The sequence below is a fragment of the Antedon bifida genome, chromosome 1, assembly GCF_963402885.1.
Source record: "Antedon bifida chromosome 1, ecAntBifi1.1, whole genome shotgun sequence".
Classification (NCBI taxonomy): Eukaryota; Metazoa; Echinodermata; class Crinoidea; order Comatulida; family Antedonidae; genus Antedon; species Antedon bifida.
Genome location: NC_136226.1, coordinates 29828922 through 29856257, shown reverse-complemented (window position 1 = coordinate 29856257; position 27336 = coordinate 29828922). Strand labels below are relative to the sequence as shown.

Sequence of the window (27336 nt, the reverse complement as noted above, 5' to 3'; positions counted from 1 at the left end):
TAAATATATACATTAATAGCATGGATACGAACAGTTTACATTAGAATACAGTGATCTGATATAAAAATACTGTATTGGGTTTCGTCAGACTAATTAATAACAGAAAATCGCATAATCGCTACCCTATATTTAAATGGAATATTCCAAATAATATCTTAGCCAATAACTAAACCTTTGATAGTGTGCTGTGTGCACAACTAAACAAAAGAAAGCGATAAAGGACAAATTATAATTTTTTATCGCCATTTGAAGATATCGTGAAGTCTATGTCATACTACAAAACAAGTACCACTGTCAAATCAACAAAATGCGTTTTTCGTATGTATTAATTTCGGTATTATTTTGCGCGTGTTGTAGTAAGTGTGGCGACCCTTTACTGAAGACCATGACATTCATACAGGATTTTGAATCGTCGCAAGGAGGACATTTATCGAAACAACAGACAAACATATTGTTAGAAATATTATGGGAACGGTCAGGCTGCATTAAATCTTTAAATGAAAAGTGCTTAGAGGTAAGGTGTATTCAAAGTGTATCATTAATGATTTAGCTTTACATAATTAATTAATTTGATTGAAATTGGAAATTATTTGACAATAACATAATGTATTTTTATACCTTTTTAAACGTAATTTACTTATGACTGTAATTTTTCAAAATTTTTACTCACGGTTTCTGCTTTTTATTGTTTTATTTCAGTTTTATATACCTTTCTAACTCCATTGTATGTGTATTTTTTGTTGTCTTGTGTGTACATATAATGTTGACAATGATTTTGACCAAATAAATGAATGAATGAATGAATATGAAATGATATCTACTATCGTCAAGGACGCTTGATTCAATTTTTCCAACTCCCATGATGACATTTCTGAGCCAAGCTGAGAACACCGTCGTCAAATGTGTGACACGGACAGAGAGAACCGGCGGGAAGCAGTAAAAACAATTGGTGGTTGATTGATTAATTCAACATGTTTTCACTTTTAATTTCACAGTTAGAGGGAAAATGGTAAAATCAGCACTGTGGTCATGTTCAAGGGTTGTCAAAACAATATAGATTATCTGATAAAAATCCTAGAAAGTAGGAAGCCTTTTGCCATTTTCCCCTGACTGTTAAGAGCTTTAGAAAAATTTTCTGATTTTTTTAAAGCGCTATGTAAATTCTACAACAGTAACATTGATTATAATAGCCTATTAGGCCATTGGCGTAGGCCTATGTGTCTAAATGGCAATCTTGAGTGTGATTATTATCAAACATTTTAAAAGATTAAAATTGGGAAAAGAATTATTCGTTAAGTTATACTTCAGCTTGGTTCTCCCCACTACAGACGCGACGCAAGGGCGTAACGCAACGTAAGCGAGTCGACCAAACAAAATTAGTGATGGATTATTCGAACAGTCGCTTGCGTTGCGTCTACGTCTTCGCGTTGCGTCCTAGTGGGAACCAAGCTTTATCCTTTCGATTATTCAAATGTGATCAGTATAGTATAGCCTAACTATACCAGCCGATTCGCGATGGTATCGGGTGGTACTACGGTAGCTAGGCCTATTTATTCTCGTAAAAACTGCTTTGTTATGTTTGGCTCGGGCCCATGTTCATCTATTTATGTTCTTTTATGTTCCTTTATGGAATAGGCCTATGTTTTCCTGATACATGATGAATGTAGGGTAACTAAGGTTTATATGATATCCGGCATGAGGAGGTAGACATGTAGCCTGTGGCCCACCTGTTTCACGAATAGAATTCCCCCTCGTGGATTCGGAGCATGTTTCTACATTATAGCCGGGTGAAGGCCGCCGAAGAAACATCATAAATCATGACATTTTCATATTAAACTGCATTGTTAAATCACATTTATATAATTTGATTTCTTGCTTTCAGTTAGCAAGAACTGAAAACAATTTTAGTTTTGGTCATAAAGCAAACGTGCGGGTTTCTCTATTATAGCCTAGAAATACAGAGCATGTTACGGTTTAGGTCTATAAATCTAGGCTTATAGCACTTTTATGAAGTCTGTAACGCTTACAATTATGTAATAACTTGAATCATGTTTATAAATTTTTATTACTTTCAGTTTTTTTTTATTTGCTCGGAATAAAAACGAAACTGTTGGGTTATTAATTTTTTCCCTTTTTTGTTGTAAAAAGAACCAATTATTCATTATAGCCTAATCATTCACAAATCGCCATTATTGGTTTGTTTTTTAAAATCTTCTGGAAGCTGTTAAAGCTACATTTTATCTAAATATTTTTGTGAGGTTACCGTAGATTTGCTAAAATTCTGCAATCTAATTAATTTAAGTAGACCTAAGCAACCGTAAGTAACTCAATGCAGAGATGTATACCTCCTGCTCAATGCATGTGTTAATGAACCTATTAGGCCTATTTAATGAACTATCAATGTCCGTAATTTCACGTACACATGATCTCTTCCTGTTTCTCAACAATAAGTAGAAGCCATTGTAACCTATCGTAAATCATTAATTTAGTTCTTTCAAATACGGTGTTGTATTATAATCATCATAACATCTGTAATAGTCATTGTCAATACTTTGAGCCTACTGTATTAAGATACATTTTTAAGGCATTTTAAGGATTTAACATATGGGAAATCAAAAACTTTGACACTTAGGCCTAGTCTACTTTTTAAACATATTCTGTTTCCATCCCCAACCAATTATGCTATCAAAGACGTGTCAAGGCCTTCGGCGATGACGTAAAAACACGTTTTGCCAAAAACCCAAGTGTATGATAATAGTTCTAAAAATGTTTCTTCGTCACGAAGTGTATTCTGTAGCGAATTGGTCTTGCCAGAAAAAGAGAACAATAGCCTAAGTCAATACTTTCGTCTCATCCTCATATTTTAGTGTCATCTGCAAATGTTGATTTGAAGTCATGCCAGAATCATACCTTTTTAGGGCCTATCATGTTTTATGATCAAATCTGTAATTTCAGCAACCTCGACGAGAAAGTCATTTTCTAGGCCCGTTATTATTATTATCTTATTTATATTATGTCCACAGTGTATGATGTATTTGATAGTGTATGGCGTGATGGTCTCCTAAAATGTGCCTGGGATACGGGAGTTAGAGGGAAAATTTGGAAAATAATAAGCTCACTATATGACAATGTTAAAGCAAAAGTAAAAGTGGGGGAAAGCATGACTGATGAGTTTAATATCCACAAAGGAGTAAAACAAGGGTGTGTACTCTCACCAATTTTATTTTCTATATTTATTAATGAATTTGTTAAACTTCTTCGTGAAAGCAATTTCGGGGTAAGAATGAATGGTGTCTGGATGGGAGGGCTCTTTTGGGCTGATGATGTTATATTGATTGCTAATAATGAAAGGGAAATGACTGAAATGTTAGAAATTGCCAATATATTCGCCAAAGAATGGAAACTTGGTTTTAATCATGAAAAATCAAATGTCATGGTTGTTGGAAAACGCATAAATAAAGATAAAGAGTGGAAATTAGGTGAAAAATCGATAAAAGAAGTAAATAGTTATAAATATTTAGGGGTCTATATTTCCTCAAACATGAGTGAACATTCACATTATGAACATGTTATCCAAAAGGGCAACCGGCTTATAGCTTATATCAAAGGTATCATAGCTAACCTTGATGACTTTAACCGGGTGTACTATGGAAACATACTGTGGAAAACCATTGCAATTCCTTCAATAAATTATGCTTGTAGCATTTGGTATAATAATTCCAAGAAGGATAACGAAGACCTAGAGAAAGTGCAATTGCAAATGGCCCGCTTTCTTCTCAAAGCTCCACGGTATACTCCAAAAGAGGCACTTTATGGTGACCTTGGGTGGGTTCCATTATCCAAGTTACACAAACTGTCCAGAGTTAAATTATTCAATCGTTTTATAACTATGGATGACCACAGGTGGCCTAATATTGTACTTAATTCTATGCTACAATTGAAATGTGACTTTGATCGTTTAAAATATAAATTTCTTAGTAGTTGTGTTGACATATTTGAAAAATGTACAGATATAGGCTTTTACAACAATGTTTTTGATAATGATAGTTTAACTCTTGTTCCTTTCTCAGTCAGCAATGTCGAGCGATGTGTGTCAGAATCATATAAATCAGAGTGGTCAAATAATATAATGCAAAAAACCTCATTAAATTTATACTCAAAATTGAAACCTTTCCCTAATTTAGAAAAATATTTACTTGATAAAACACATTTTTATGAGACAAGTCTGAAATTTAAATTAAGATCTAACACTCTACCTTTAGATTGTAAAACTTATAAATGGTCCAATGATGTGTCCGGTCTTTGTACTTTATGTGGGAATGGTGAAATTGAAGACATTAAACATTTTTTATTAAACTGTAAAGCATTTGATAATATTAGAATGAAAGAATTATCCATTCTACAAAATAATCTTGTGCTCTGTAATGATTATGACACATGGAATCGTTACACAACAGCCAGTGCTGATGATAAATTACAGTATATTTTAGGTGGAGATTCTATCGCGATTTGTAAAGAATCTGAGACCTTTTTTGATTTGTTTTGTAAACAATACACAAGAGCTGCATGGGAGAAACGGTCAGAACTTAAATCTCCCAATATATAGATTGTTTTTCTTTTGTATTGTTGCTTTTATATATGATTTGTAAATATTATACACCTGTGATAACAACTATAGGTCTTCAGTACCTGATGTTGAAACACAATGGTTTGTAATGTAAACTCTTTACTATATATTTTATGTTTATTTTTATATACCTTTTTAAATTATCAACTCAAACCTATGATACTGTAGGACAATTTAATACAGTACCTGTATTACCATGTTGATAATGATTTTTCTTTTATATTTTTGCAAATAGTTTAAGAACCTGTATCCGTCATATTATGTATTGTTTTGATGTATTATGTTAATTTGGATGCACCACTTCTGTGTGTGCCACCGATGCAAAGGTGTCATTTCCTAATAAATTATTATTATTTTTATTATAGTGTTTATCTGTTGATACTCTGTTCAAGATAATCGGAGCCAATTCCAGTGTCGGGTTAACGGACAGCTCTTTTCCAAAAGCTAGTGTAGTCTTAACTTATTATCTATACAACTTTGCCGAGATCTGTGACAATAAACTAGCCCCACATAACTACACTTGGTACCTGAAAGAGCTGATGACAGCCGAGGTAAACGGCGATGAAACAGGCGAAGATGATCTACTTTTAACCAACAACGAACTTTCACATATCTTAAATCAAATCAATAAAACATATATTGCACTTTCTAAAGTGAAGGTACGTCTTTTAAATATATTTTTGTATAGTTATTAAAAACATCTTCACAGCAAAACTGAACTGTGATTGAACAATTTAGTGAAGGTCATAATCAACCATTATATTTTATGACTGCCAGATAGGCCTATTACGCCTATTATCTATATTTTTCGTCGTGCACGCAATCGGACCAATCTTAAAATCCCTTTTAAATAAGTTAATAAACAACACAAAAAAATGAAATTTATCACGTTTAAAACCATCATAACATTTTATTATCCTTTTATTTAATTTACTTATAAAAAACTTTCCGGGTCGTATGTTTAAGTATGCGCCTCCGTATACTTCAATAATGAATTGTTTTGTCAAGTATATTTTATCTATAAAAGATAACAGTGACAACAACGTTTCTATGTTTTATTGTTAATGATTTACAGCGCCCTTATCATTCACAAAGTCCTATCCCTGCTTTAGTTCATAAAACAATAAATGTTGTTTTCATTAGGATAATTTTTTCTATGTAAATAAAATAGGATTAAAGCTTGGTTCCCACTAGCGACGCAACGTAACGCAACCTAACGTAAGAAAATGCCCTTCCGATAATTGTGTTTGCCTTCGCTTGCGTGAAATCAAACCTGCGATGTTTGCAGAACTGTTGGGTTGCGTAGTCGGTAACCACTTGTGATTACGCAATACATCACTTTGCGTCAATACGTCGCTGCGTTGCGTTGTGTGAACCAAACTTTACGTTCCGTAGGTTGCGTTACGTTGCGTCGCTAGTGGGAACCACGCTTAAATGACGTCAAGCCTTAAACATAACGTTTGTCATAGATTCCCTCCCATTGTATGTAATAGTTACATAATCATTCATTCTTCTGTATACTGATTATAATGAAATTTCTGTATTTGCTTACAGTGTTTCTATACTGAGAGTTTATTCAAAAACGCGAATGTAGATGTTAATCCAGGCGCCGATAAACTTCAAACTGAATCCTTGTGCGCCTACACCATTTCTGATTTGCTTCAAGGAGACTGTATTGGTGAGAATACGTATGTTCAACCGAATGCGTTTATAGGTGAAATTTACAGGCAATATGGAGAAGGAGACCAACTAACGCACGGAGGTTTGTCATAAGCAATTATAGTTTAAATTTAGATTACTGTACTAATATTTCTTAATCGCGCGTGTATAAGGTTCGGTTAGTGACAAAAGACACTCTGTCATCATCAAAGTAACGTCGTTATCAAAAATATCATCACCATAAATAATAGCAAAACAAATTCTAAACCACCCAGTGATATACTGAAAAATAAATTATTTAGAAACGACAAAGATGAGAAAATCTGCTTGTGGATCCCGTTGTTGTTGTGAAAGCTGTAGTATTTGCCCATATAGGACTGCCTTAAAAAAAACTGTCAACTCTGTTTATGTCACAATTACATTTTATTAAAATATACTGTAAATAAATTATTATCCAAAGGGTTTGAGCAGATAATGACGTCACTTGGGCTTGGTAGTCATTCACACACGGCAGCTGCAGACGAACATGGCTTCTCTGCTCCAGAAAGAATGGATGAGGTGAGATACCGAATAAAAATTAACTTTTGTGATGTGGTGAGCCAAAATATTATGTATGGAGATTGTGCTGGTAACATCCCTATAGTCCACTTCTGAGTAAGCGTCCAAGTGCTGGTATTCTGTACGCGCGCGCGCCAACTTCGTGATGTTGACTGACGTCATCATACGCAATGAGTAAAGCTCTGTCTGCCCTCTCAAACTAGTTTGACAAAAAAAAGTGTGATGTACCTAAATATGGTAGTGATATGATATCATCATGTCCATATATGGGCACATCACATTTTTTGTCAAATAAAATTTGATAGTGTAGACAGAAATTATGAGAAATTATGTTATAGAACCTAGATTATGCATTTCGTACTAAAATTGATTTTGTTCATGTTTTAGTGCTTGACGAGCCATGATTTGCTAAATACATTCGAGATTGCTGATGACGTAGATAAGCCTTCGTTTCAACTGATATGTCCATCCCTCATCCAACAACTTCTGAACACCACTTGTGATCACCATCATGATGAAGACACATCTGAAGGACCAACAACTCTATCAGGTAGAACAGTGGCTTCAATGATTTTCATTTAACACTGAAACTTACAGTAAAACAGCTCCTATATGCCTCTAAAATATTTACAAATATTGTATTACCAATGACAAATGTTTTAATATTATATCTTGTATGACATAATAAACCGAATTATAATAATATAATTCAATCAATCTGTATTTAATAATTAAGATCTTCACTTAAAGAAGAAAATAATTCAATAGCTTTTAGGCGAATTTACACAGACGAGCGGTAACGGTAAGCGGGAAACCGCGTAGCTTGTCCCATGTAGAATCTGTATCTATCCTGAGCAGAAACCGCATGTCCGCTCCGCGTTGTGTGTAAATGGTCATAAAGGAATCATAGATTCTATATTTTTATTACCGCTCGTCTGTGTAAATTTGCCTTAAAATCAGGGAAGAGTTAAATTACCTCTTCCCTGATATATACATAAAGAATTCAAAGATGAACATTTTTAAAAAAGGTCATTAAACATAAATAAAAAACCTATTACGATACAAAACAAAATATTTTAAGCAAACATTTTCTTGTAGTCTATGGATGGGGTACGTTAAGTGTGTTAATCATCAGCCTACTGTCACTAGTTGGAGCCGCAACTATCCCAATGTTGAACAGCTCAACGTATGATAAAGTACTCCAAGTGTTTATAGCACTTGCTATTGGTACGATGTCAGGCGATGCCTTTCTTCATTTGATGCCAGAGGTAAATAGTCTTTAAAAGATATTACACAAACATTGTATTATTCATCCGGGTTGTATTGTTTTAGTGTCTCCAATTATAAGAAATCGTAATTGATCATAACGCGTTTTTATTGATGTGGGCGTACGTCAGTTGTTGACGCATAAGATACGATTTCACGTTTACAAGTGAGTAATATTGGAGTTGTTGACGCATAATATGACGATTTGTTGTCACGTTTACAACTGAGTATAGGTAATTCTGGAGTTGTTGACGCATAAAGGCCAACAGACAACGTCTTCACTCGTCGGTGCTGTCCGAGTTGAATCCCGACGAGATGAGTCGTCTTGAGATAACGTCGGGCGTAGTTTTTAGGTCGTCGGGAGAACATTAAATATGTTTAGTTTTCTCCCGACGAGACGAATCGTCTGAGTTGGCCTAAGATCACAGTGGATTTAAAAATGATAGACATAGGAGGCCTAACTAAAAATAATAGGAACTTTGCACAAAGCCGTAGTATAACAATTAATAATTGGTTGCGTATATTCATTCATTCAATCTTTTATTTTGGAATCTCTCTTTTCGGAATCATAGAAAGGAAAGTTACGTAAATTTATTTTTTCAAAAAATGGATTTTTTTTAGTTTTATAACGGAAGATGCTTTTTCTTCTTCTTCTTCAACGACAGGCTCTGGGATTGCATTCTCATGAAGAGGGTGCTGAGGATACCGCCCAGAACGTCTTATGGAAGAACCTTACAGTAGTTATATCTCTGTACGTGTTCTTCTTGTTCGAGAAAGGATCCGCAAGTTTACTGGGAGGCCATTCACATAGCCATAGTCACGGACCTAGTGTTAGTCCGCCAGTGAAAAAAGAAGTGCAGGTAGGTTCGATCAATCGATCAATCAATTATTATCAATGATCAATCAATTATTATCAATGTACTTTGAGCTGTTCAACATCAATCAATGTTAGCCATTAATTAATCAATTCACCATTCATTCTAATCTAATTATTTAAATTATATGTTTTTTTAAGGAAAATGGTAATTGCTATGAAACTAACAAGGGCTTTCAAGAGGATGTGATAGACGAAAAGGATGACGTCACAGGGAAGGTTGGTAGATGTTCTTTGTACGCTAACCGTCTTCAATTCTAGGCCTAATTATAATATTAGTGTAAAGCTCTATCAAACTTGTTTGACAAAAAAGTGTCCAAATATGGTAGTGATATGACATCATCATGTTCATATATGGGCACATCACATTTTTTGTCACATAAAGTTTGATAGTGTGAACAGAGCTTTATTTATGTCAATGTCAACGTCATCATTTTATACTTTCTTTACAGGATGTTGTTAGCTTATCAATGAATGAAGGCGGAACATCAGAAAAGACGAAAATAGACGACAAAAACGGTAAACATTATAATCAACACTATGTTGATATTGATTATTATTGATTACTGTATTGATTATTATTAAAGGAAAATACAAACTATACAGTATTTATCAGATATTTCGAAAACCATTTTGCCGAGAGACAATTGACCGACAGGACATTTTGCCCACATACAATTGGCCGACAAGGCACCTTTCTGCCATGTATACGGTTGGCCGACATACAGTTGATCGTCACACACTAAACCCACAGGTTACATTTTTGCCGACACATGGCCGACAATATTAGCATTCAGCAAAATGTCCGAGTACCGTAATATACAATCAATAGAGACAGAATGTGCGACCATAATATCGGTGGTGGTGGTGGTGTGGGACGGCCCACCGTAAATAAAAGACGAAGTTCCACACGGACAAGAGTTTGCTCATTTAAGTTCTGTTACAGACAGAAATTCAACAATTACAAAATGTTCAAAATAATGTTTAAATTCCAGGTGGCATTAATTCATTGAATGCAATGATTTTGATTGGTGATGGAATTCATAATTTAATGGACGGACTAGCTATAGGAGTTGCTTTCACTGCAAGTATATCAGTAGGCTTGTCAACTTGTATTGCGGTTGTGTTCCACGAACTACCACATGAATTAGGTTCGATATGACTTTTGTTTTTAATCGGTTTTATATAAAAAGGCAATCCAATTCGATTACTTAATGTACTACAGATGTCAATTGGTTCTGAATTTTGGCTCCTACATCTATTATGTCAAATATTCTGACGTAATCATTTATCAGAATCATACTCTTTTATAGGTGACTTCGCCGTATTGGTAAATAATGGGCTGAGTGTAAAGAAAGCATTATTATGTAACTTTGGAACTGCTTGCATGGCTTTCTTCGGTTTATATATTGGAATAATTGCCGGGGAAGGAACTGCTATCCATCAATGGGTGTTTGCTGTCACAGCCGGAATGTTCATCTACGTTTCTCTTGTAGATTTGGTAAGAAAACAACAGTGAGGTCACTTAAATATAATTATATAAATGTAACTAATTATCTAACTCAATTTAATTAGTAAACAGGGTTACATCAGGTGGTTAAAATCAGTACCGAAAGTACGAACCAACTTTATATACCATCGAGTAAACATTCTATAAGTAACGCGCGAGTTACCGAATTTATATATAGATACTTCTACATTTAATTGTATGTGTGAACGCACCGCACCCCCATTGCGTGCCGCTGATACTAGCGTAGGCCCTAAGTTAGTAAAGTTATCGTTTTGTTATTCCGCCTCCTACACAATAATGTTATTTATGGGATGTTTTGCAAACATAAGAATAGGCATAATCATTAATTACGTGAATGACTTAGACATAGATGCCACACACAATACGTTTTGCACTTCTAAAACTGGGAGTTACATAAACTTTGGACTTGAGCCTTATCTCAAAATATAAATAATTTCATTTCTATGTCGGTGCCTTTTCAAAAGTGGTGTAGGCGTAGCCCATTTGATACCCCATGTGAACTTGATAATCACAAATCAATATTCCGTGGTGTATCCAATGTATGGTGAAGGGGGGTCCAAGCTCCATTTCGGTAAAGTAAATAAAATACCTGCATAACAACACACCCACGAGTTGTGTACACAACTACAATAACCCAATGTTAGGATGTAGCCTATATTATACAGATATCGCAGCGGTAGTCATGTGACGCAGTTTCAACCAATCACGTTCACGTATTTACATAGGCTATGTAATATCAAACATTCATGACCGAAATATCGTTAATGACAAATTATCGATTATTTTAGAAATGATAAAATATTGTAATACGAAGAGACATTGGCGTATATAAGTCTCATATTGTAATACGAATCAGAGACATTGGCCTATACTGTAGTCTCATTGAGAAAGCGGTAAAACAAATGACGACAAACCAAGCCTGCTTTTCATATAGTTAGGCCTATGTTTGTAATTATTGTATGTAATTGAAGGTTTGCATTCTCACACCTGAGGACGATCATATTGATCAAAATGTCAAGAAACTCAACAGTTCTTTTCAGAACTAATATACGTGGTATACCGCAAACTTTATATCAACATTTGTCATTATTTATATCACCGTCGATTTGTTTCTTTTTATTATTAGATGCCAGAATTGGATCACACAAAGTCTGACAATCCTGGACAGACATTCTTATTACAGAATATTGGACTAGTAAGCGGCTGGTCAATGATGGTACTTATCGCGTACTTTGAGGGGCAACTGGCATCAACATAAAACCTGACAAGTTTCAAATTGCAACTGAGACGGTACTTAAAGAGAATTAATTCGTAGCTAGCTCATTGCATTATTGGGGGAACGACTGATTTATGTGTATGTGCAAATAACAGAGGATGAGAGTTGGGTAGACATCACACTCACACGCAGAGCAAGTGGACACACAGAGGCGCGCGCGCAAACCCTATTTATTTGAACATTACAATATATAAACGAATGAATGTATGCATATAGTGGAGCTGTAGCTTGGCGTAGTGGAGCTGTAGCTTGGCGTAATGGAGCTGTAGCTTGGCGCAGTGGAGCTGTAGTTTGGCGTAGTGGAGCTGTAGCTTGTCGTAGTGGAGCTGTAGTTTGGCGTAGTGGAGCTGTAGCTTGGCGTAGTGGAGCTGTAGCTTGGCGTAGTGGAGCTGTAGCTTGGCGTAGTGGAGCTGTAGCTTGGTGGTTAACGTTCTTGCCTTCCAATTCCAAGGTCAAGGGTTCAATCCTAACCTTATTAGTAGCAGGGTTGTAACTCACGACTCTTTCAACTTCACTCCCCAAGAATCAAATGAGACTTATGTGTATAAGCATGATAAATTATAAAATAGTTTACTCGCTGTTGGATGTGTAAGAAATAAAAAATAAAATTCTTTGACCAAATTATTCGGTAGGCCCTATAACAATTATAATAATAATTTTTTTCATTTTATATATGTGTGGATATAAGGTTTATTGGAATGCGCGAAATTCTCTAAATATCGAAAATACTGAAATATATGTAGCCCTACAGTCATGGTATAAACAGTAACATAGTACAATGGCATGGGAGTACGGGAGTACGGTAGTAGGTAGTATATAGCAATAAAACATCCTAATTTATAATGTAAATATATGTATTGGCAATTAAACTTATACCAAGGAGAATTTGTCACTGAAAATATTTTAATATTTACATAATCTATTTGAAATCTTCACATATGAAGTTAAATAATTACTTATATAACACCTAAATACATTCCTGTCATTTGATTGGACGATTGTTGGTCACATGGCGTGCAATAGTAGTAATATCAAGGTATTAAGTACGTTATGACTGGTGCACGATTTTCATAAGTTTTTGTGCCAAGTGTACCACCATACTAAAGTATTTGCAATCAGCCAGCTCGCAGACGACAGGAAAGATTTTAGGGCGGGTCAACTTTATACAGGTAGTAATCTATTTCTATAAATTAATTAATATCAATTAACAATAAGCTGTTTTCACTCACAAGGTAAATTGTGTGTTTTATACTTATTTTATTGCAGTGATTCAGTAAAAACATAATACATTATTGATGATGTAGTCTAGGCCCTAGGCCACCAGTAGCTGTGATGTACTTGGTTAATCTAGGTCTAGGCTAACTAGACTAGGCCCTGCATCACAGTCACCCCCACACATATTTGAGCCTTGGCCATCACTATTAAATAGCAATTTTGTACAAAATATTCATTAACATCTAGCAATAACAACTATATTAATCATTTTATATTTTAATTAGGCTTAGTATTATAGTCTTTTTTTCAAGGTTCTCAATGTATGTATATATACAATTTTGATTCAATATTTGCTGCAATTAGTATTATTTGTCTCCTTAGAACAATTGTGACATTTGAAGAAATGTCCATTTTGTCAGTCGGACATTGTGATGCCAAACTGTAGTTGCAATAACTATAACAACAATTTCATTCAGAGATATTCTAATTCATCACAAGTATATTAAAATTACATAGAATAGAATAAATATATATATTTGACATGCCCCAGGTTTTACAGGACTGTTTTCTGTTAGTCGTTACATTTTAATTACTGAAAATATGAGCCAGTGACTGTATTCACCAATCACATTTAGGCTAAAGGGAACACTTACCCTTAAAATTAAACAAATCTCCTATCTAAGTGAATAAAATTTAAGGGAAATACTTAAATATTTATTGAGTTAAGTGAAACACTTAATATTAAGTGGAAACATCTCATTTAAGTGTGATTGGTGAATACGCTCAGTGGTGTTCATCAGGCTATAATAAAGTTATAATGAGCTTTTACAATGACCTGGTTGTATCCATTCTATAGTTAAGAAATGTCTCTTTGGTCATCGTGTCTAACTTTCTTGTTAATTAAGCTCGTAGAGAATTTCGTGCCTTGTCCAAAATGTCCTTCCGCATTCGCGGATAATTTGGATTATCCGCTAGCACCAAATGGCAGATATCGATGGCATCCACGTATCTGCGTGCCTTCATGTAGTTAAACGCTAACTTGTATCCTACAAAAAGATTATGAGGAATTTGGAAAATTTAGGATTTTAAATTTTAAATATACATAGTATATGTTAACATGTTTTGTAGGCTGATAGGGCAGATCCAGGGTGGTGGAGCGCTGGGGCCTGAGAGCTAAAATGAAACTATAAACAATTTATCTATTTTTGAAAGAATAATAATATCATATGCTAGCGCTCCGGCCTTCTTTAAAAAATTACTCGATCCTGGCTGTTGTACAAAATACTCAAATCCAATGCTATTATGTATTGCAACTTTCTTATCAGTAGCGTAACGCAGAGGCCTGGGGCCCCTGGTTTAGGAACCCTAAGTGGCCCTTCGACACTGGAGGCCTCATGCATTTTTAGCCTTTTTCTACATTTTTTAATGCCTGTTTTTTCTCTCTGGGCACTGCTCAGAGGGGCCCCAGGGTTTAGCCAGTGAGCGCTCAACGCCACAGTTTCTTACCTATTGTAGGACTGCTTTTGTTGCTAAACTTCCAGGCATGTTCATAATTAGTTGAAGCATCTTTGTAAGATTGTTCCTTCTCCATAATGAATCCCATGTACTCATAAGCTTTACAACATGACTGTTAAAAACAATAAGCATCTTTATAAAAAGAATTTAAACATTGACAGTGAATTACAGTAGTTGTTGCCACATTACAAGCATCTCCTACCTCAGATAGATGTTCTAATTCACGATACGTCAGACAAAGTGTGCATCACTTTTATTGATCTTATACTCAAAGTCTTTCCAAAAGCTATTATTTTTATACACATGAAAATAAATTAAATCTCTGTCTACACTATCAAACTTTATGTGACAAAAAAATGTGATGTGCCCATATATGGACATGATGCATGATGGATCATATCACTACCATATTTGGGCATATCACTACCATATTTGGGCACATCACATTTGTTTGTCAAACTAGTTTGATAGTGTAGACAGAGCTTTACAGGTATTTGAGGAGTGCAATCATAGTACAAGAGCAATTAACTATTACCTTGTTATGTTGAAGACATTTTTTCAGTAGTTCGGTGGCCATATCATACTTGCCAGATTGAATGTATACATCAGCTAAGAGTAACCAACTTTTTTCATACTCCTCAGCATCCTGAAAAAAAAATCAATTTAGTATAATATAGAAGAACTCCTATTAAAGGGACAACTTCAGGACCCAATAAAATGTCCTTTAATAATATGGGTGTCTCCTGAATTGGCTGTAGTGTTAAAACATGTATTGTCCTTGTTCGTTTTAAGGGACAGGGTTCATGAATAGGATGTTCCAAAGGATCAGCCTTCATACAGTAGGTAGATATTTGTATTGCTTACCGGTGCAACCCAATTCATTCTCACAATCCTCTTCAGTTGATTTCTTGCTCGTGGAGTCTGTTTCATCATCATGTACGCTGTAGCAACACCAAGCAAAGCTCCGATATTCTCTCTCTAACATTACAATAAAAAGCATTAAAATCATTAAAAAATATTATATTACCACCAGTAGCCTTATCTTGAGGTGGTCATTGGTCGTAAGATCGTGGTTTGAATCCAACTCAAACCGCATTACTTGCTTACATTTGCCTCTCTCCACCCAGGTATAAAATGGGTACCCGGTTAGATCAAGACACAACTTTGCTCTGATTACTAGCTGCATTATTCTGGGAGTATGTTTCCATACATGTTTGATCCAAAATATGACGATGGTAATAATGCGCAGCGCATTCAGAGCTTGCTTATATGCGCTATATAAGAATGAACTATTATTATATAATCGGCAATCATTGTCACTTTTGAATACTGCTAATTTACCTCAGAAGTTGCCATCTCCATAAAAGATGAAAGTGCCTTCTCAATGTTTGTCTTTGACTTGGTTGCCATTAGGACATAATTCTCCAACATAACATGCTTGTCAGATCCTGGTTGAGGTTTCAGTTCCTAAAAATAAAGTGAAAAATAAATTAAATAATTAACTAAATCAATGTTGTAAAGCTCTGTCTACACTATCAAACTAGGTTTGACAAAAAAAGTGTGATGTACCCAAACAGGGTAGTGATATGCCCAAATATGGTAGTGATATGACATCATCATGTCCATTTATGGGCACATCACATTTTTTTGTCACATAAAGTTTGATAGTGTAGACAGAGCTTAATGTTGTGACTGAAGCCTCTTAAACCAAGGTAATCTAACAACAGGACACTGAGCTTGTCTTGCCATGATAGGAACTGGTAACAGTCCTTTGATCTTAGGTCTGGCTGCAACAAATACCAACAACAATGTATTATGTACATATTCTCCGCGGCGCGTGGTGTCACAGATAAACCCTTTGATATTTGGAGCTCAGCATCCTGTTGTTAGATTGCCCTGCTTAAACCCTGGTTCAAGTGGTGAAGTCTGCTATACAAATGTTACTATATGTAAGATATTTTTTACTCACTCTAACAAGTTTATCTGCAGTTCTTGCTGCCATCTGTTCAGAATCTGCTTTTTCTGCAGCGCTTCTATAAAAAGCACACAAAATACATTTAAGGTTAGTCTCAAATTCATTCTGAAAATAAGAGCTTATCCTCCTTTTTCACCAAGTACCCAGTGGACTGGGAATCCTTAACAGTAATTGAACAGTAATGGGACCCCAGCTCCATATACAGCACCCGATATTCCCAGGTGGTTGCTTAACTTCGGTGATCTGAACCGGTGTTTAAAGGTGATAAGGCCTATGTAGATTTCCTTATAATTAAAAGCAAATTTCCCTCTGTCCGAGGGCTAGAATTGAACTATTTGAGTGTTTTGTTTTTCAACATGTTTAAGACTTACGACATATCATCCGCCATAGTTTCAAACGTTTCTCCACCAAGGGTGTTGTTATCAGGATTGATACAAATCTCAATCATATTCTGGATTGCTTTCTGGCCCCAGTCAGAGTCTTTGCGTGCCATATTAAAGTGCTTCAAGGCATCGTTTGGCTTCCCTGTGTGCCTAATAATAGTTATAGTAACATTACACAATCGATAGGTCAAATAGTTGAGTGGTATTAATAGCTTGGTGATTAACAAGATTTCTAACCAATGCCATGGTAAAATGATAATAGTGCTTAAAGATATATTTTTTTACATTGTTTTGTTGAACAATGCAATTTTAATATCACATGATAGTTATTCACTTTGACCAAAATTGGATCGAAAAAAAAAATTATTTACCTGAAAAACAGCAATTTAAAGCACAAAAGAGTCAAATTGGCTAACTTGATCAAAACTGCAAAATGGCCTATTTAAAGCCTTCATTTTTAATGTTTTAAAGATAAAGATGATGATTTAAATGATGAAATATGCTTATGATTTATATTTATGAGCACAAACACATTATGAAGTTGGAATAATGACTACATACAATTATATACATACCATTCATATAGTGCTTTACAGTAGTTATAACCAGGTTCAACTGTAGCTTTAGCTGATGACGATTCAGCCATTTCTAAATAACGAGGAACATCTTCTAACTTGCCTGCCCTTCGCATTAGATCAACGAGCTTCTCCATGGCTTCATAATGGTCTGATTTAAGAAGTATATGTAAGTAAATAAATTTATTATTTATGTCTGTCTACACTATAAAACTAGTTTGAAAAAAAAAAGTGTGATGTGCCAAAATATGGCAGTGATATGTCCAAATATGGGCGCATCACATTCATTGTCACATAAAGAGCTTAATGGAACCTGTAGATTAGGCCAATCCTGGTGGGGATTGTAAAAAAATTGCCATACATGTACTTTCATAAACCCTATTGCTTCAAAAAGGATCAGTGCATTTACAATTGTTTGTCTACAGGCTGGTATCATTGAGAATAACAACATTTTCTTATAATATTTTACTAATTTCTATTATTTATATTTTTATTTTATAATGTGACAATTTAAAATGCACCTGGTGATCTTTCTAATAGCTGCTGGAAGTGAAACGTGGCCTGGTCATACTCTCCTTTCCTGAACATGAGGTCAGCCATCATGACCGTTGCTGCATCATTCTCCGTCTCACTTTGTAGCAGTTGAACCAGCTGATGTTGACAAGCATCCATATCGTCTTGGAGCAGGTACAACCTGGCAACCTCTAGCATGGCTTTTCCATCACTGTCGGTATATACCAATGCTTCTTTGTACAGTTTGATTGCTTTGTCGTACTCTCTTTGATCACTGTGGTGTTTGCCGATTTGTGCACAAATACTTTAATAAGAAAATATTTTTTAATGTATTATCATTTTGTTTTAATTTGATATTTATTTATACTGGGTAACCTCTTCAGTCAAAGACAGGTCTCCCAGAGAGCCCAGTTATGATCAGTCATGGCTGTGTGTGTACTAGTACACTGTGGTAACCCCCTACTCGTCTCAAAAGATTTACTAGGTTCTTTAAAGTGCACATGAGCTAGATGTGTACACTGGACATACGGTTTATAATCTGTATCAGAGAAGAGTTCTACCACCAGAACCATGGAGCGAGTGAGCCTCGAATCCTTGCCGATGTAATATGGTTAAGTAATTACGGTTCCACTTATTCACTGTTTCATCATATCATATCCAAATTTCTTTTATCTCCAGTAATATTATATACAAACAAAACATTTGTTTGTTCTCCTAATCTTCATAGCAAAAATTTACTTGGAGCACATTGGTTTGGCAATAAAGCTTTAAAGGGATCCCTTGCAACCCATTTTGCTTTTCTTGCATTACAAAATATGCTATATTGTTATTATTGACACTTTTGGCTTTACCTAGATGCTTGAGCTTTGTGTGTTGGCAGGGAATCTGGCTGTTCTACTTGGACCCTTTTAAGAACTCTAGCTTGCATGTCTCTAGCCTTAGTCAATGCTAGTAAAGCATTTTCCAAATTGCCGTTCTTCTCTTGAACTTTGGCTAGCAGAATCAATAGCTTTACGTCATCAACCATCACAGCTAAATCATTGGCTGAGATTGAAAATTAAAAAAGGAGACGAATATGAATGCTGTATTACATTTTTCTATATTGTGTGGTAGACAATATTCTGTGAATGGCTTATATAAAAACCATATAACTCATTTCAAATTCTATTTAATAAAAAAAAAAAACATGAACATAAACAAACTGACATTATAGTACAGTTGAACCCATCTCTATTAAGGGGACACTTCAATTTAATTTCCACAATACTATAACATACTGGATAATAAATACAATGGAAGTAATCATGTGGGGGAGGGTCATATAAGTCTTTTAAAACTACCTGTACGGCCAATCCTTAATAAGGAGACCTCCTATTGAGAACACTATTTGGTCCCGCAAACATGTCCCCTTAATAGAGGTTCTATTTAAATTTCTTACATGGGTCATGTTCAAGTGCCTGTGTGAGTATCTTCTCTGCCTTTGCATACTGCCTCAACTTCAGTAATAGTTCACCAAGATCATGCCGCATAAATGGCTGCCCTCCATTTTTTATGGCTGATTCGTAGTAATTTATAGCCTAGAAAAAAATGCTTTGTTTGTTTGTTTTATTCGGTACAACCAACATACCAAGGATTACCCATAAAGCTAAAAAAAAAGTTTATTTCCAATTGGGTCCTTATAACAAAACCAATATTATTGACTTTAGGTTTTTAAATTCTGTTCTTTTGAAGTATTCAGTTTAGTTTTATTTCACACAACATATTACACTATATATATATAAATCCAAAGGCAAATTACTGAAAAAATGACAATGCTGTGGGTATCAGTGGCTGGATCTCAATGGAGATACCAAAAAAAAGCGAAAAGCTAAATCAAAATAAGTAAAACAGCCAGAAAAGTTAGCAGAGCTTTCGGGCAACACTAGTTATATATACATTTATACTTATACTTAATAATGAAACATTAGATTGTGTGTGGAGATTACAATAAGCCATAATGGCTTTCTGAACCTCCAGATAAAATAAGTATGGTGATGAAATAAACAAGATATGCACTTTAAATAAGTTCTTCAAAATGCAAAAAAAATAATAACATTATTAAGATAGCAGACCTGTTAATTTCAACAAAGACCTACCTTTCCATACTGATGTGTCTTAACTAGAGCCTGTCCTATCTTACTAGCTAGGGAGCTATCTCTTGGGTTACGTTTCATTGCTTGTTCATACACCTCTATAGCCTTCTCTGGTTCCTGTATACTCATGTAGGCATCACCAAGCAACAGTGCTGTGTGAGGGCTTGGATGTTTATCTAGAAGCTCTCTGAAAAAACAATTATGGATATCATTCATTCATTTCCTTTATTTCAGATAGCACAACCATATACAAAACATACCAAAACAAAAAGAGAACAAATTTCACCAACACCGAAGATATGTTTGACAAAATACTATAGTTAACAAATTCCTCTGATGAACTTGAACATGACAACAAAGGAAGGAAACAAAGCATAAAAGTATCAGGGCCACGAAAATCAATCCACAGTGCATTTGGTAACATACCTGTAACAACTGGCATATAAACGTTTGTCTTTACGATGATGTAGGTAAATTTCTGCCATCTTCTCTCTTGCTTGGACATAGTAACTAGAAAAAAATACACCAAGTTTAACTAGCAGATAAGATATTATTGTTTTAATATGCTTTTAGAGGTTTAGGGACATGGCACGAAACCTAGTCAATATATATTGTCACTTTCAAAACCAATGACAGGGGAATATATTTCACAGAATTTTCCACCAATTTACCTCATCTCTGGTTTGACATTTCTAAGCATAGTGAGTGCATGTTCAACATCACCCCTGTTGAGGGCAAGGTCAGCATTGGCAACAGTGATGCGAACTTCCTCTGGTGTGCCACTGAACTCATTGATGGCATCTTGCATAATCTTAGCAGCTTCATGCTACAATAAATAAGAAAGAGCACTCTCAAACACAGTAACTGTGATCATTATACAAATAATGAATGTTTATTAGTTGAATGGTATATTATTATGAGTTGAAATGAGTGGAGTTGTGGCTTGGTGGTTATGATGTTGGTTATGACGGCTACCAATCCAATTGTCCTGGGTTCAAGTCCTGTCATGTCAGGATTTTTTCTCCTCCCAAAGACTTGTAATAAGTCTTTGTTTATGTAGAGCATCTTGTGTATGTTTGTCTTGTGAACAGGATTGCCACCTTTAAGAAGGATATTGAATGAATTTGCTTATGGTTATCCTTGGCAATTTGCCTTAAATAAATAAAAGAATACATAAAAATAAAATGACTGCTCTATTTAACGAGGTGGAGCCAATACTTACAGTAGAATTAGTTAGCCTATACGCATCAGCAAGTTCCAAGAACACAGATATTCTGTCGTTTTGACTGACTGGATGTTTAACTTGTCTGGCACGTTTTGAAGCTGAACCTCCTCGTTTGCGAATACCAGGTAGACTCATAGCAGCTTGTAGTGTTTTCACACACTCTTGGTATTCACCCTTCTTCTTCAACGTTTTTGCCTTGATCAGATGGTAGATTGGCATCTCACGGACCTATAGTCAATTTTAGAAAAAATGAATTGGTTATTCATACTTTCCTGACAAAATAGACTATATATATACATGTAGTGGAGCTATAGCTTGGTGGTTAACATGCTTGCCTTCCAATCCCAAGGTCCAGGGTCCAATCCTGACCTAGTGCCAGGGTTGTAACTCCAACTCTTTCAACTCCACTCCCTAAGCCTCAAATGAGACTTAGTTTATAAGCACGATGAACTATAAAATAGTTTATCCATCCTGTAACTGGCGAGTTTGTGCTTGCTGTTGGATGAGTATGAAATTTTAAAAAAATAAATATATACTACCAGTATAAGATACTTATTATTTTAAGTATCAAACTTACCTCAAACTTGTAACTTAGTGCCATTTCTAGTGACTGTGATGACTGTTGGAAGTTTCCAAGTTGCAAATGAAGCTAAGTAAATAGAATGTAGAACATTGAAATAAATTATTACTTATTTAAATTAACTAAAACGATGTAATAAATACTGGAAATTGATACTAAAACAAAAAATACCTGTGTACAACAAGCTATGTATTGATCATACTTTGTAACTAAATAGAAGACGCTATGGAAGCCTTTTGAGCACAAAGGTTTCAAGAATTAAGCATTATAGTAGGATTATATTTACCTGAGCCATTAACAAGTGAGCCTCAACATACTGAGGGTTCTGATCCAAGCAGTGTTGAAGACTGCTCTGGGCCTGGTCAACCTGACCTGACAGATACCTAACCTTACCCATCAAGTACAGAGCTTCTAACAGGCCTGGTACACCTCTGGTAAGGGGCTCAAGGATCCTAGCACATCGCTTCAGAAGAGGAGAAACGGCTTGGCCTGGTGCCTGAGGCTGTAGGAGAAAAAGAAACACAAATAAGTTATTAATACATAATAGATGTAGGATAGACAAAAATCTACTTAAATTTAAGTCAAATTGTGCCTATTTATATATATGCAAAGTATAGAATCTTAATGCAGATTTGAACAAATACATCCATTTACAGGGTGAGCATCTTAACCATTAGACCAAATCTACAGTTTTAAGAATCGTAGAAATTTACCTCTGTAGGTGCAAATTTGATGTATTCCTTAGTCATTTCAAGAACAAAGTCTGGGTTGAGTGTAGCAAAGTACTCCGGGCCTAGAGGGGTGCCTGTAAACTTAGCAAAGTGCACTTCTACAGCTTCGTTCAATAGACCCACCACATCCTCTGCTGGTTTGTTTTTCTTGCTGGCTAACACTGATCTCAGGTAGATAATTTCCTGTGAATAGAATAGCTCTAGTTTTAAGCTCTGTTTACATCATTAAACTAGTGAGATATGCCCAAATATGGTAGTGATATGATGTCATCGTATCCATACATGGGCACATCACATAAAGTTTGATAGTGTAGACAGAGCATAGATGAAAAGTAATGCTTTTCAGTTATATGTAGTTTTGATTTTATAAGAGAGAAGTATGAAGTTTAATAGACTTACTGCAGATTTTCCAATGGAGTCTTGGATCTCTCCAAGGAACTCCAACTGCTGTTCTGCATCTTCCAAGTTATCCTCTATAAGTTGACATCTTATGATTCCTGTTGAGAAATAAAGAGAACCAAAACATGAGGAATAATATGTTGGTTGTCACTAGTAAATTACAGTATGTTTTTTGCTAGTGGAAAAACTTATACATAGTATGTTCTACATCTACAACAAGTCTTTGAGCGTAGAGTTTTTTTTTTGTCATGAGAAACAATCTTGACAGGAATTGAATCCAGGAGCCTGGATCGGTAGCCAAGCATCTTAACCACCAAGCTAAACCATACTTACCAGTAAGGGCAGTAACACTTGTTTCATCGAGTTTCATCGCATGACGATATCCTTTCATCGCTTCTCGTGTTTTATTCTGAAGCAGAAGTTCATAAGCAGCCTCAGTAGCAAACTCAGCGTTATTTGGTTCTAAGTTCAAAGTTCGCTCTAGTAATGTGTTGGTCTGTTGCAATACAATGGGATGTCGTCCGCACTAGATGAAAGGAATTTTTTTTATTAATGACACAAATAAAATTTAAAGAAAATAAAATGTCAAGTAAAATAAGCCTAATGTCTGCACTATCATACTATTAACTACAAAAAAAAATGCGATGTGACCATAATATGGACATGATGATATCACTACCATTTTTGGGCACATCACATAATTTTGGAAAGTAAATTTAATATAAAATAATACTGGGATGGTATGAACAGTGTGTATGTTAGATGGGTAGGAGGTCTTGTGTACAAAATGTAGGCTGGTTACCCCACCCAATTCAACCCAGGGTAACTACTAATAATAAAATAAATAGGGTAGTTTAATGTATAAAACTCTTATACTGGTAGACATTTAGAAAGGTGATAAAAATGTATTTATAATGAATGAATAAAGTTAAGCCTTACCATCCTGCAAAATGCTAATGACATATTGTAATAAGCATGTGGGTTCTTGGGTTCGAATCTGTCAAGCTTCTCAATCAATTCTCCTAGTTTGTCAGCAGCCTATAAATAAACAAAGTTTAAAACACTTTATAAAACATGTTAATTTGGTATGAATCTTTAATCATAGCAGAGGTCAAATTTCAAAGTTCAAGGGTCACTAGGGTCAATATTTTATACTAATGATTAAACAACTTTTATAATAGTTTCTAAAACTCTGTCTACACTATCAAACTTTATGTGACAAAAAAATGTGATGTGCCCATATATGGACATGATGATGTCATATCGCTACAATATTTAAGCATATCACTACCATATTTAGGCACATCATTTTTTGTCAAACTAGTTTGATAGTGTAGGCAGAGCTTAACTCTCAAAATGTGGTTAAATTTAGAGTATCCATCATTATCACTACACAGATTGTTCTTTATGAATGTTTGTGTGATAAAATAACCCATACCTCTTCACAGTTACCCTCTCTACTTAGGAGGTAGAGGATCTTGACGCGTACCGCTTCCAAACAGTGAGTGGATTGGTTCAATGCTCTGATACAAAATATAAATTCAGTATTATATAAAAAAAGACATTTTTTACTACAATTTAATTAATTCTACTACTGTATTAAATCAATTCTGAAAACTAGACATTTCAAGCTATATTGGTATAAGGGCATTCAGTTTTAGGAGAGTTGACAGTATTCAAGAGAATGGTCTTGTCTACACTATCAAACTAGTTTGACAAAAAAGGTGTGATATACCCAAATATGGTAGTGATATCATCATGTTCATATATGGGCACATCACATTTTTTTGTCACATAACGTTTGATAGTGTAGACAGAGCTTTCATGTTCTGATCATAATAGGTGCTGCTGTGACTGTGATTAAAGTATTTTAAAAGTATACCTGTTTGCAGTATCAAGCGCTTGTTCCCAGTCACCCTGTGCCAGCTGCACACGCATCTTCTCAATAAGAGCTGGAATACAACCAGGAAATGCAACAACTGCTTGATTTATCACCTCGAGGGCGCCACTGAAGTTATGACGCATCACAAGAAAACGTGTCTTTCCAAGCAATGCTTCAAGCTCTTTTGAGTTCCTGATAAAAAGAAAATGTGAAACTTTCAATAAGGTGTAAAGCTCTGTCTACACTATCAAACATTATGTGACAAAAAAAAATGTGATGTGCCCATGGACATGATGATGTCATATCACTTCCATATTTGGGCACATCATACATTACAAACTAGTTTGATAGTGTACACAGGGCTTAATATAGTCTGCATTGTATCCATCTTATCTTTCAATTTAGTTTGACTTTAAATTAGTTTATATTCACAACTTACTTTAAAACTTCTTCGAAATATTTTCCCGACTTTTTTACTGCAGGTTCTCTTCCACTTGTAAGGTCAATCCAACCTTTCAAAATTTGACCCTGAAGAACAGTGACATTATTATATTAACATAGTTCACATTCACAAATTATTTATTTCATAAATACATAAAAACAAATATTAATACTGCAGTTATTAATATATCAATATTGACATATCACCTCTTTTGCTGATGGTGATGCTTTAAGCATTCTGTCGACATACTCCCTTGCTTTGTCGTGACGACCACTATGCCACAGGAAAGTGGCGCCAAACAGCAAGCCCTAAAACAAACAAAAAGGTTTTATTATTTTCATACTTGATTTTAGTTTAATATTACAACAAAATACTTAACATTCAATGATAAGCAAAAGATCGATCAAACTAATCAATCAATCAATGATTACTGTTTCTGTTTCCTAGACGTATAATTATTACATTTAATTAATTTATTGCTAAAGCAAACCTTTTCTCCTGCTGAGCGCCTTTCTTCTTTTAATTTGGCATCTAGTTCTTGTACAGCCTCACGATCTGAAAATAAATCAAATCATTATCCTTATAAATACTTTGGTACAATCATATTTGTTGTGAAGCTATTTTGGCCAAAGTTAAACAGATATACAACAAATTATTTACATCTTAATGAGTAGCCTATACCACTAGGAAAACACTGAGATCTGCAGAGCAGGATATGCGTGACACTTACCGACTGTTTTCATGCGTTTGTGGGCGTACATTAGAGCCATTGTAGAACATATGTTCACGTCTAATTTATCTTTCAGCGTTTCTAGATCTCGCATGCCTTCAGAAAGACGACCTAGTATATGATTAAATATACATTCAAAATACTTTCTGTTAATTAGTAATTTCAGTATTAGAAACAAAGCGTACTTTTTGAATTTTCTTTCTAAATGTTTTACAAATGCTATAAATAAAGTATGCTGTTGCCTTTTATTTTTTACTTGGTAAGATAGAATTTTGCCAAGTATAGTACTTGCTTTGTTTGTTAGCACGATAACGCCTACATTCTGAAAATGTTGGTGTATATACATTTCGTATACTTACAGAACATGATTTTTGTGAAAATTTATATATAATTTTCCCTGATATATTTTGCCAAGTACTTCACTCAGTTTTTTTTTTCTTTTGTAGATTTTAATGACAACTTACCTTCTAGGACTAAGCTAAAAGCACGGTAGAAGACAAGCAAGGGATCGTTGCCATACTTCTTGATTGCCTCAGTTGCTACAATTTGCATATGATTATATAGCTTCTCTTGACAGTAATAATTGAGGGCAGCCTATAAGTATAATTTACCTACTGTAATTTTTCATTATTATTAGCATATTTTCATTACTGCTCTTGCCTTCTTTGACCTTTGATGTTTTTTATGCCTGTATCCTGATGTTTTAACTTTTTTAAATTTTTAATGCTGTCTGGATTTTTATACAATTTTATGCATATTTTACTGTTTCTCCTTTTTTGACATGTTTTTTACATGCATTTTGGCCACAAGTTGTAAACTGGGTCAGTATTTTGGTATATTTTGGAAATAAAGATAACAATAATACTAATAGCTTCTTTTTAAAGTAATTTTTACAGAAGCCTATCAAATAATTATCTTAATAGAATCCAGGTAATTTAAAAAAAAAGCTTATTATGGTAATAAATAAATATGCATATGAATGATTATATTACTTAATAGGCCTATATTATTATATTTTAAAGTAATTTTTAGGGAAGCCTATCGAATAATAAATTTAAATTAATAAACTGTATATTAATATTTAATAAACTCAAATTTTAATCATAAAATTATTATACAAATTTTAAAAAGCAACGGAAAAACCATATTTAATTTACCAAAGTTGTAGAATCTGAATCAGCCATGCTGCACCTCTATAAACAGCTTATGCACTTGTTGACTAGAAATCTATTAAATTAACAACATTAA

At 34.6% G+C, this 27336-nt stretch overlaps 5 protein-coding genes across 6 annotated transcripts in view; 3 read left to right on the top strand and 2 right to left on the bottom strand.

Moving 5' to 3' along the window:
- Positions 1-8553, bottom strand: part of LOC144848967 (uncharacterized) — a 55128-nt gene extending 46575 nt beyond the window's left edge. The window contains exon 1 of the mRNA XM_078705928.1: positions 8542-8553. The gene's annotated coding sequence lies outside the window, so the exon portion shown is untranslated. The remainder of the gene's footprint in view (positions 1-8541) is intronic.
- Positions 1-27336, top strand: part of LOC144849075 (large ribosomal subunit protein bL9m-like) — a 39776-nt gene that overhangs the window by 8466 nt on the left and 3974 nt on the right. The window lies entirely within an intron of this gene.
- Positions 263-12631, top strand: LOC144849040 (zinc transporter ZIP12-like). Its single transcript, XM_078705999.1, has 12 exons — positions 263-514; positions 4993-5286; positions 6182-6389; positions 6747-6844; positions 7232-7394; positions 7943-8112; positions 8776-8970; positions 9126-9203; positions 9437-9503; positions 9980-10135; positions 10298-10485; positions 11642-12631. The coding sequence occupies exons 1-12, from the start codon at positions 308-310 to the stop codon at positions 11771-11773; spliced, it is 1956 nt and encodes a 651-aa protein (XP_078562125.1). The 5' UTR covers positions 263-307; the 3' UTR covers positions 11774-12631.
- LOC144848939 (tetratricopeptide repeat protein 21B-like) lies at positions 12677-27315 on the bottom strand. Its single transcript, XM_078705892.1, has 29 exons — positions 27246-27315; positions 26553-26682; positions 26089-26199; positions 25849-25913; positions 25565-25666; positions 25356-25444; positions 24917-25108; positions 24473-24557; positions 23974-24072; positions 23368-23560; positions 23035-23132; positions 22618-22818; positions 22191-22406; positions 21902-21973; positions 21322-21552; positions 20771-20925; positions 20526-20609; positions 20103-20286; positions 19406-19544; positions 18819-19011; positions 17976-18271; positions 17455-17605; positions 16868-17029; positions 16491-16554; positions 15863-15988; positions 15386-15499; positions 15057-15167; positions 14513-14633; positions 12677-14052 (listed from the first exon to the last, which is right to left on the bottom strand). The coding sequence occupies exons 1-29, from the start codon at positions 27270-27272 to the stop codon at positions 13907-13909; spliced, it is 3957 nt and encodes a 1318-aa protein (XP_078562018.1). The 5' UTR covers positions 27273-27315; the 3' UTR covers positions 12677-13906.
- Positions 15209-27336, top strand: part of LOC144849048 (uncharacterized) — a 57931-nt gene continuing 45803 nt past the window's right edge. For both annotated transcript variants that reach the window (XM_078706021.1, XM_078706012.1), the window contains exon 1: positions 15209-15214. The gene's annotated coding sequence lies outside the window, so the exon portion shown is untranslated. The remainder of the gene's footprint in view (positions 15215-27336) is intronic.

Bases quoted from the DNA above. Each gene is read 5' to 3' on its own strand.
- LOC144848939 (XM_078705892.1), bottom strand. From the start codon at position 27,272: ATGGCTGATTCAGATTCTACAACTTTG. The intron at 26,200-26,552 runs GTAAGTTGTCAT...ATCATATACTAG, and splicing joins TTTTAGCTTAGTCCTAGAAG to GTCGTCTTTCTGAAGGCATG. The intron at 19,012-19,405 runs GTAAGAAATTTA...TTTCAATCTCAG, and splicing joins GGCACTTGAACATGACCCAT to CCAATGATTTAGCTGTGATG.
- LOC144849040 (XM_078705999.1), top strand. From the start codon at position 308: ATGCGTTTTTCGTATGTATTAATTTCGGTATTATTTTGCGCGTGTTGT. The intron at 6,845-7,231 runs GTGAGATACCGA...TTCATGTTTTAG, and splicing joins CTCCAGAAAGAATGGATGAG to TGCTTGACGAGCCATGATTT. The intron at 8,113-8,775 runs GTAAATAGTCTT...CTTCAACGACAG, and splicing joins TTCTTCATTTGATGCCAGAG to GCTCTGGGATTGCATTCTCA.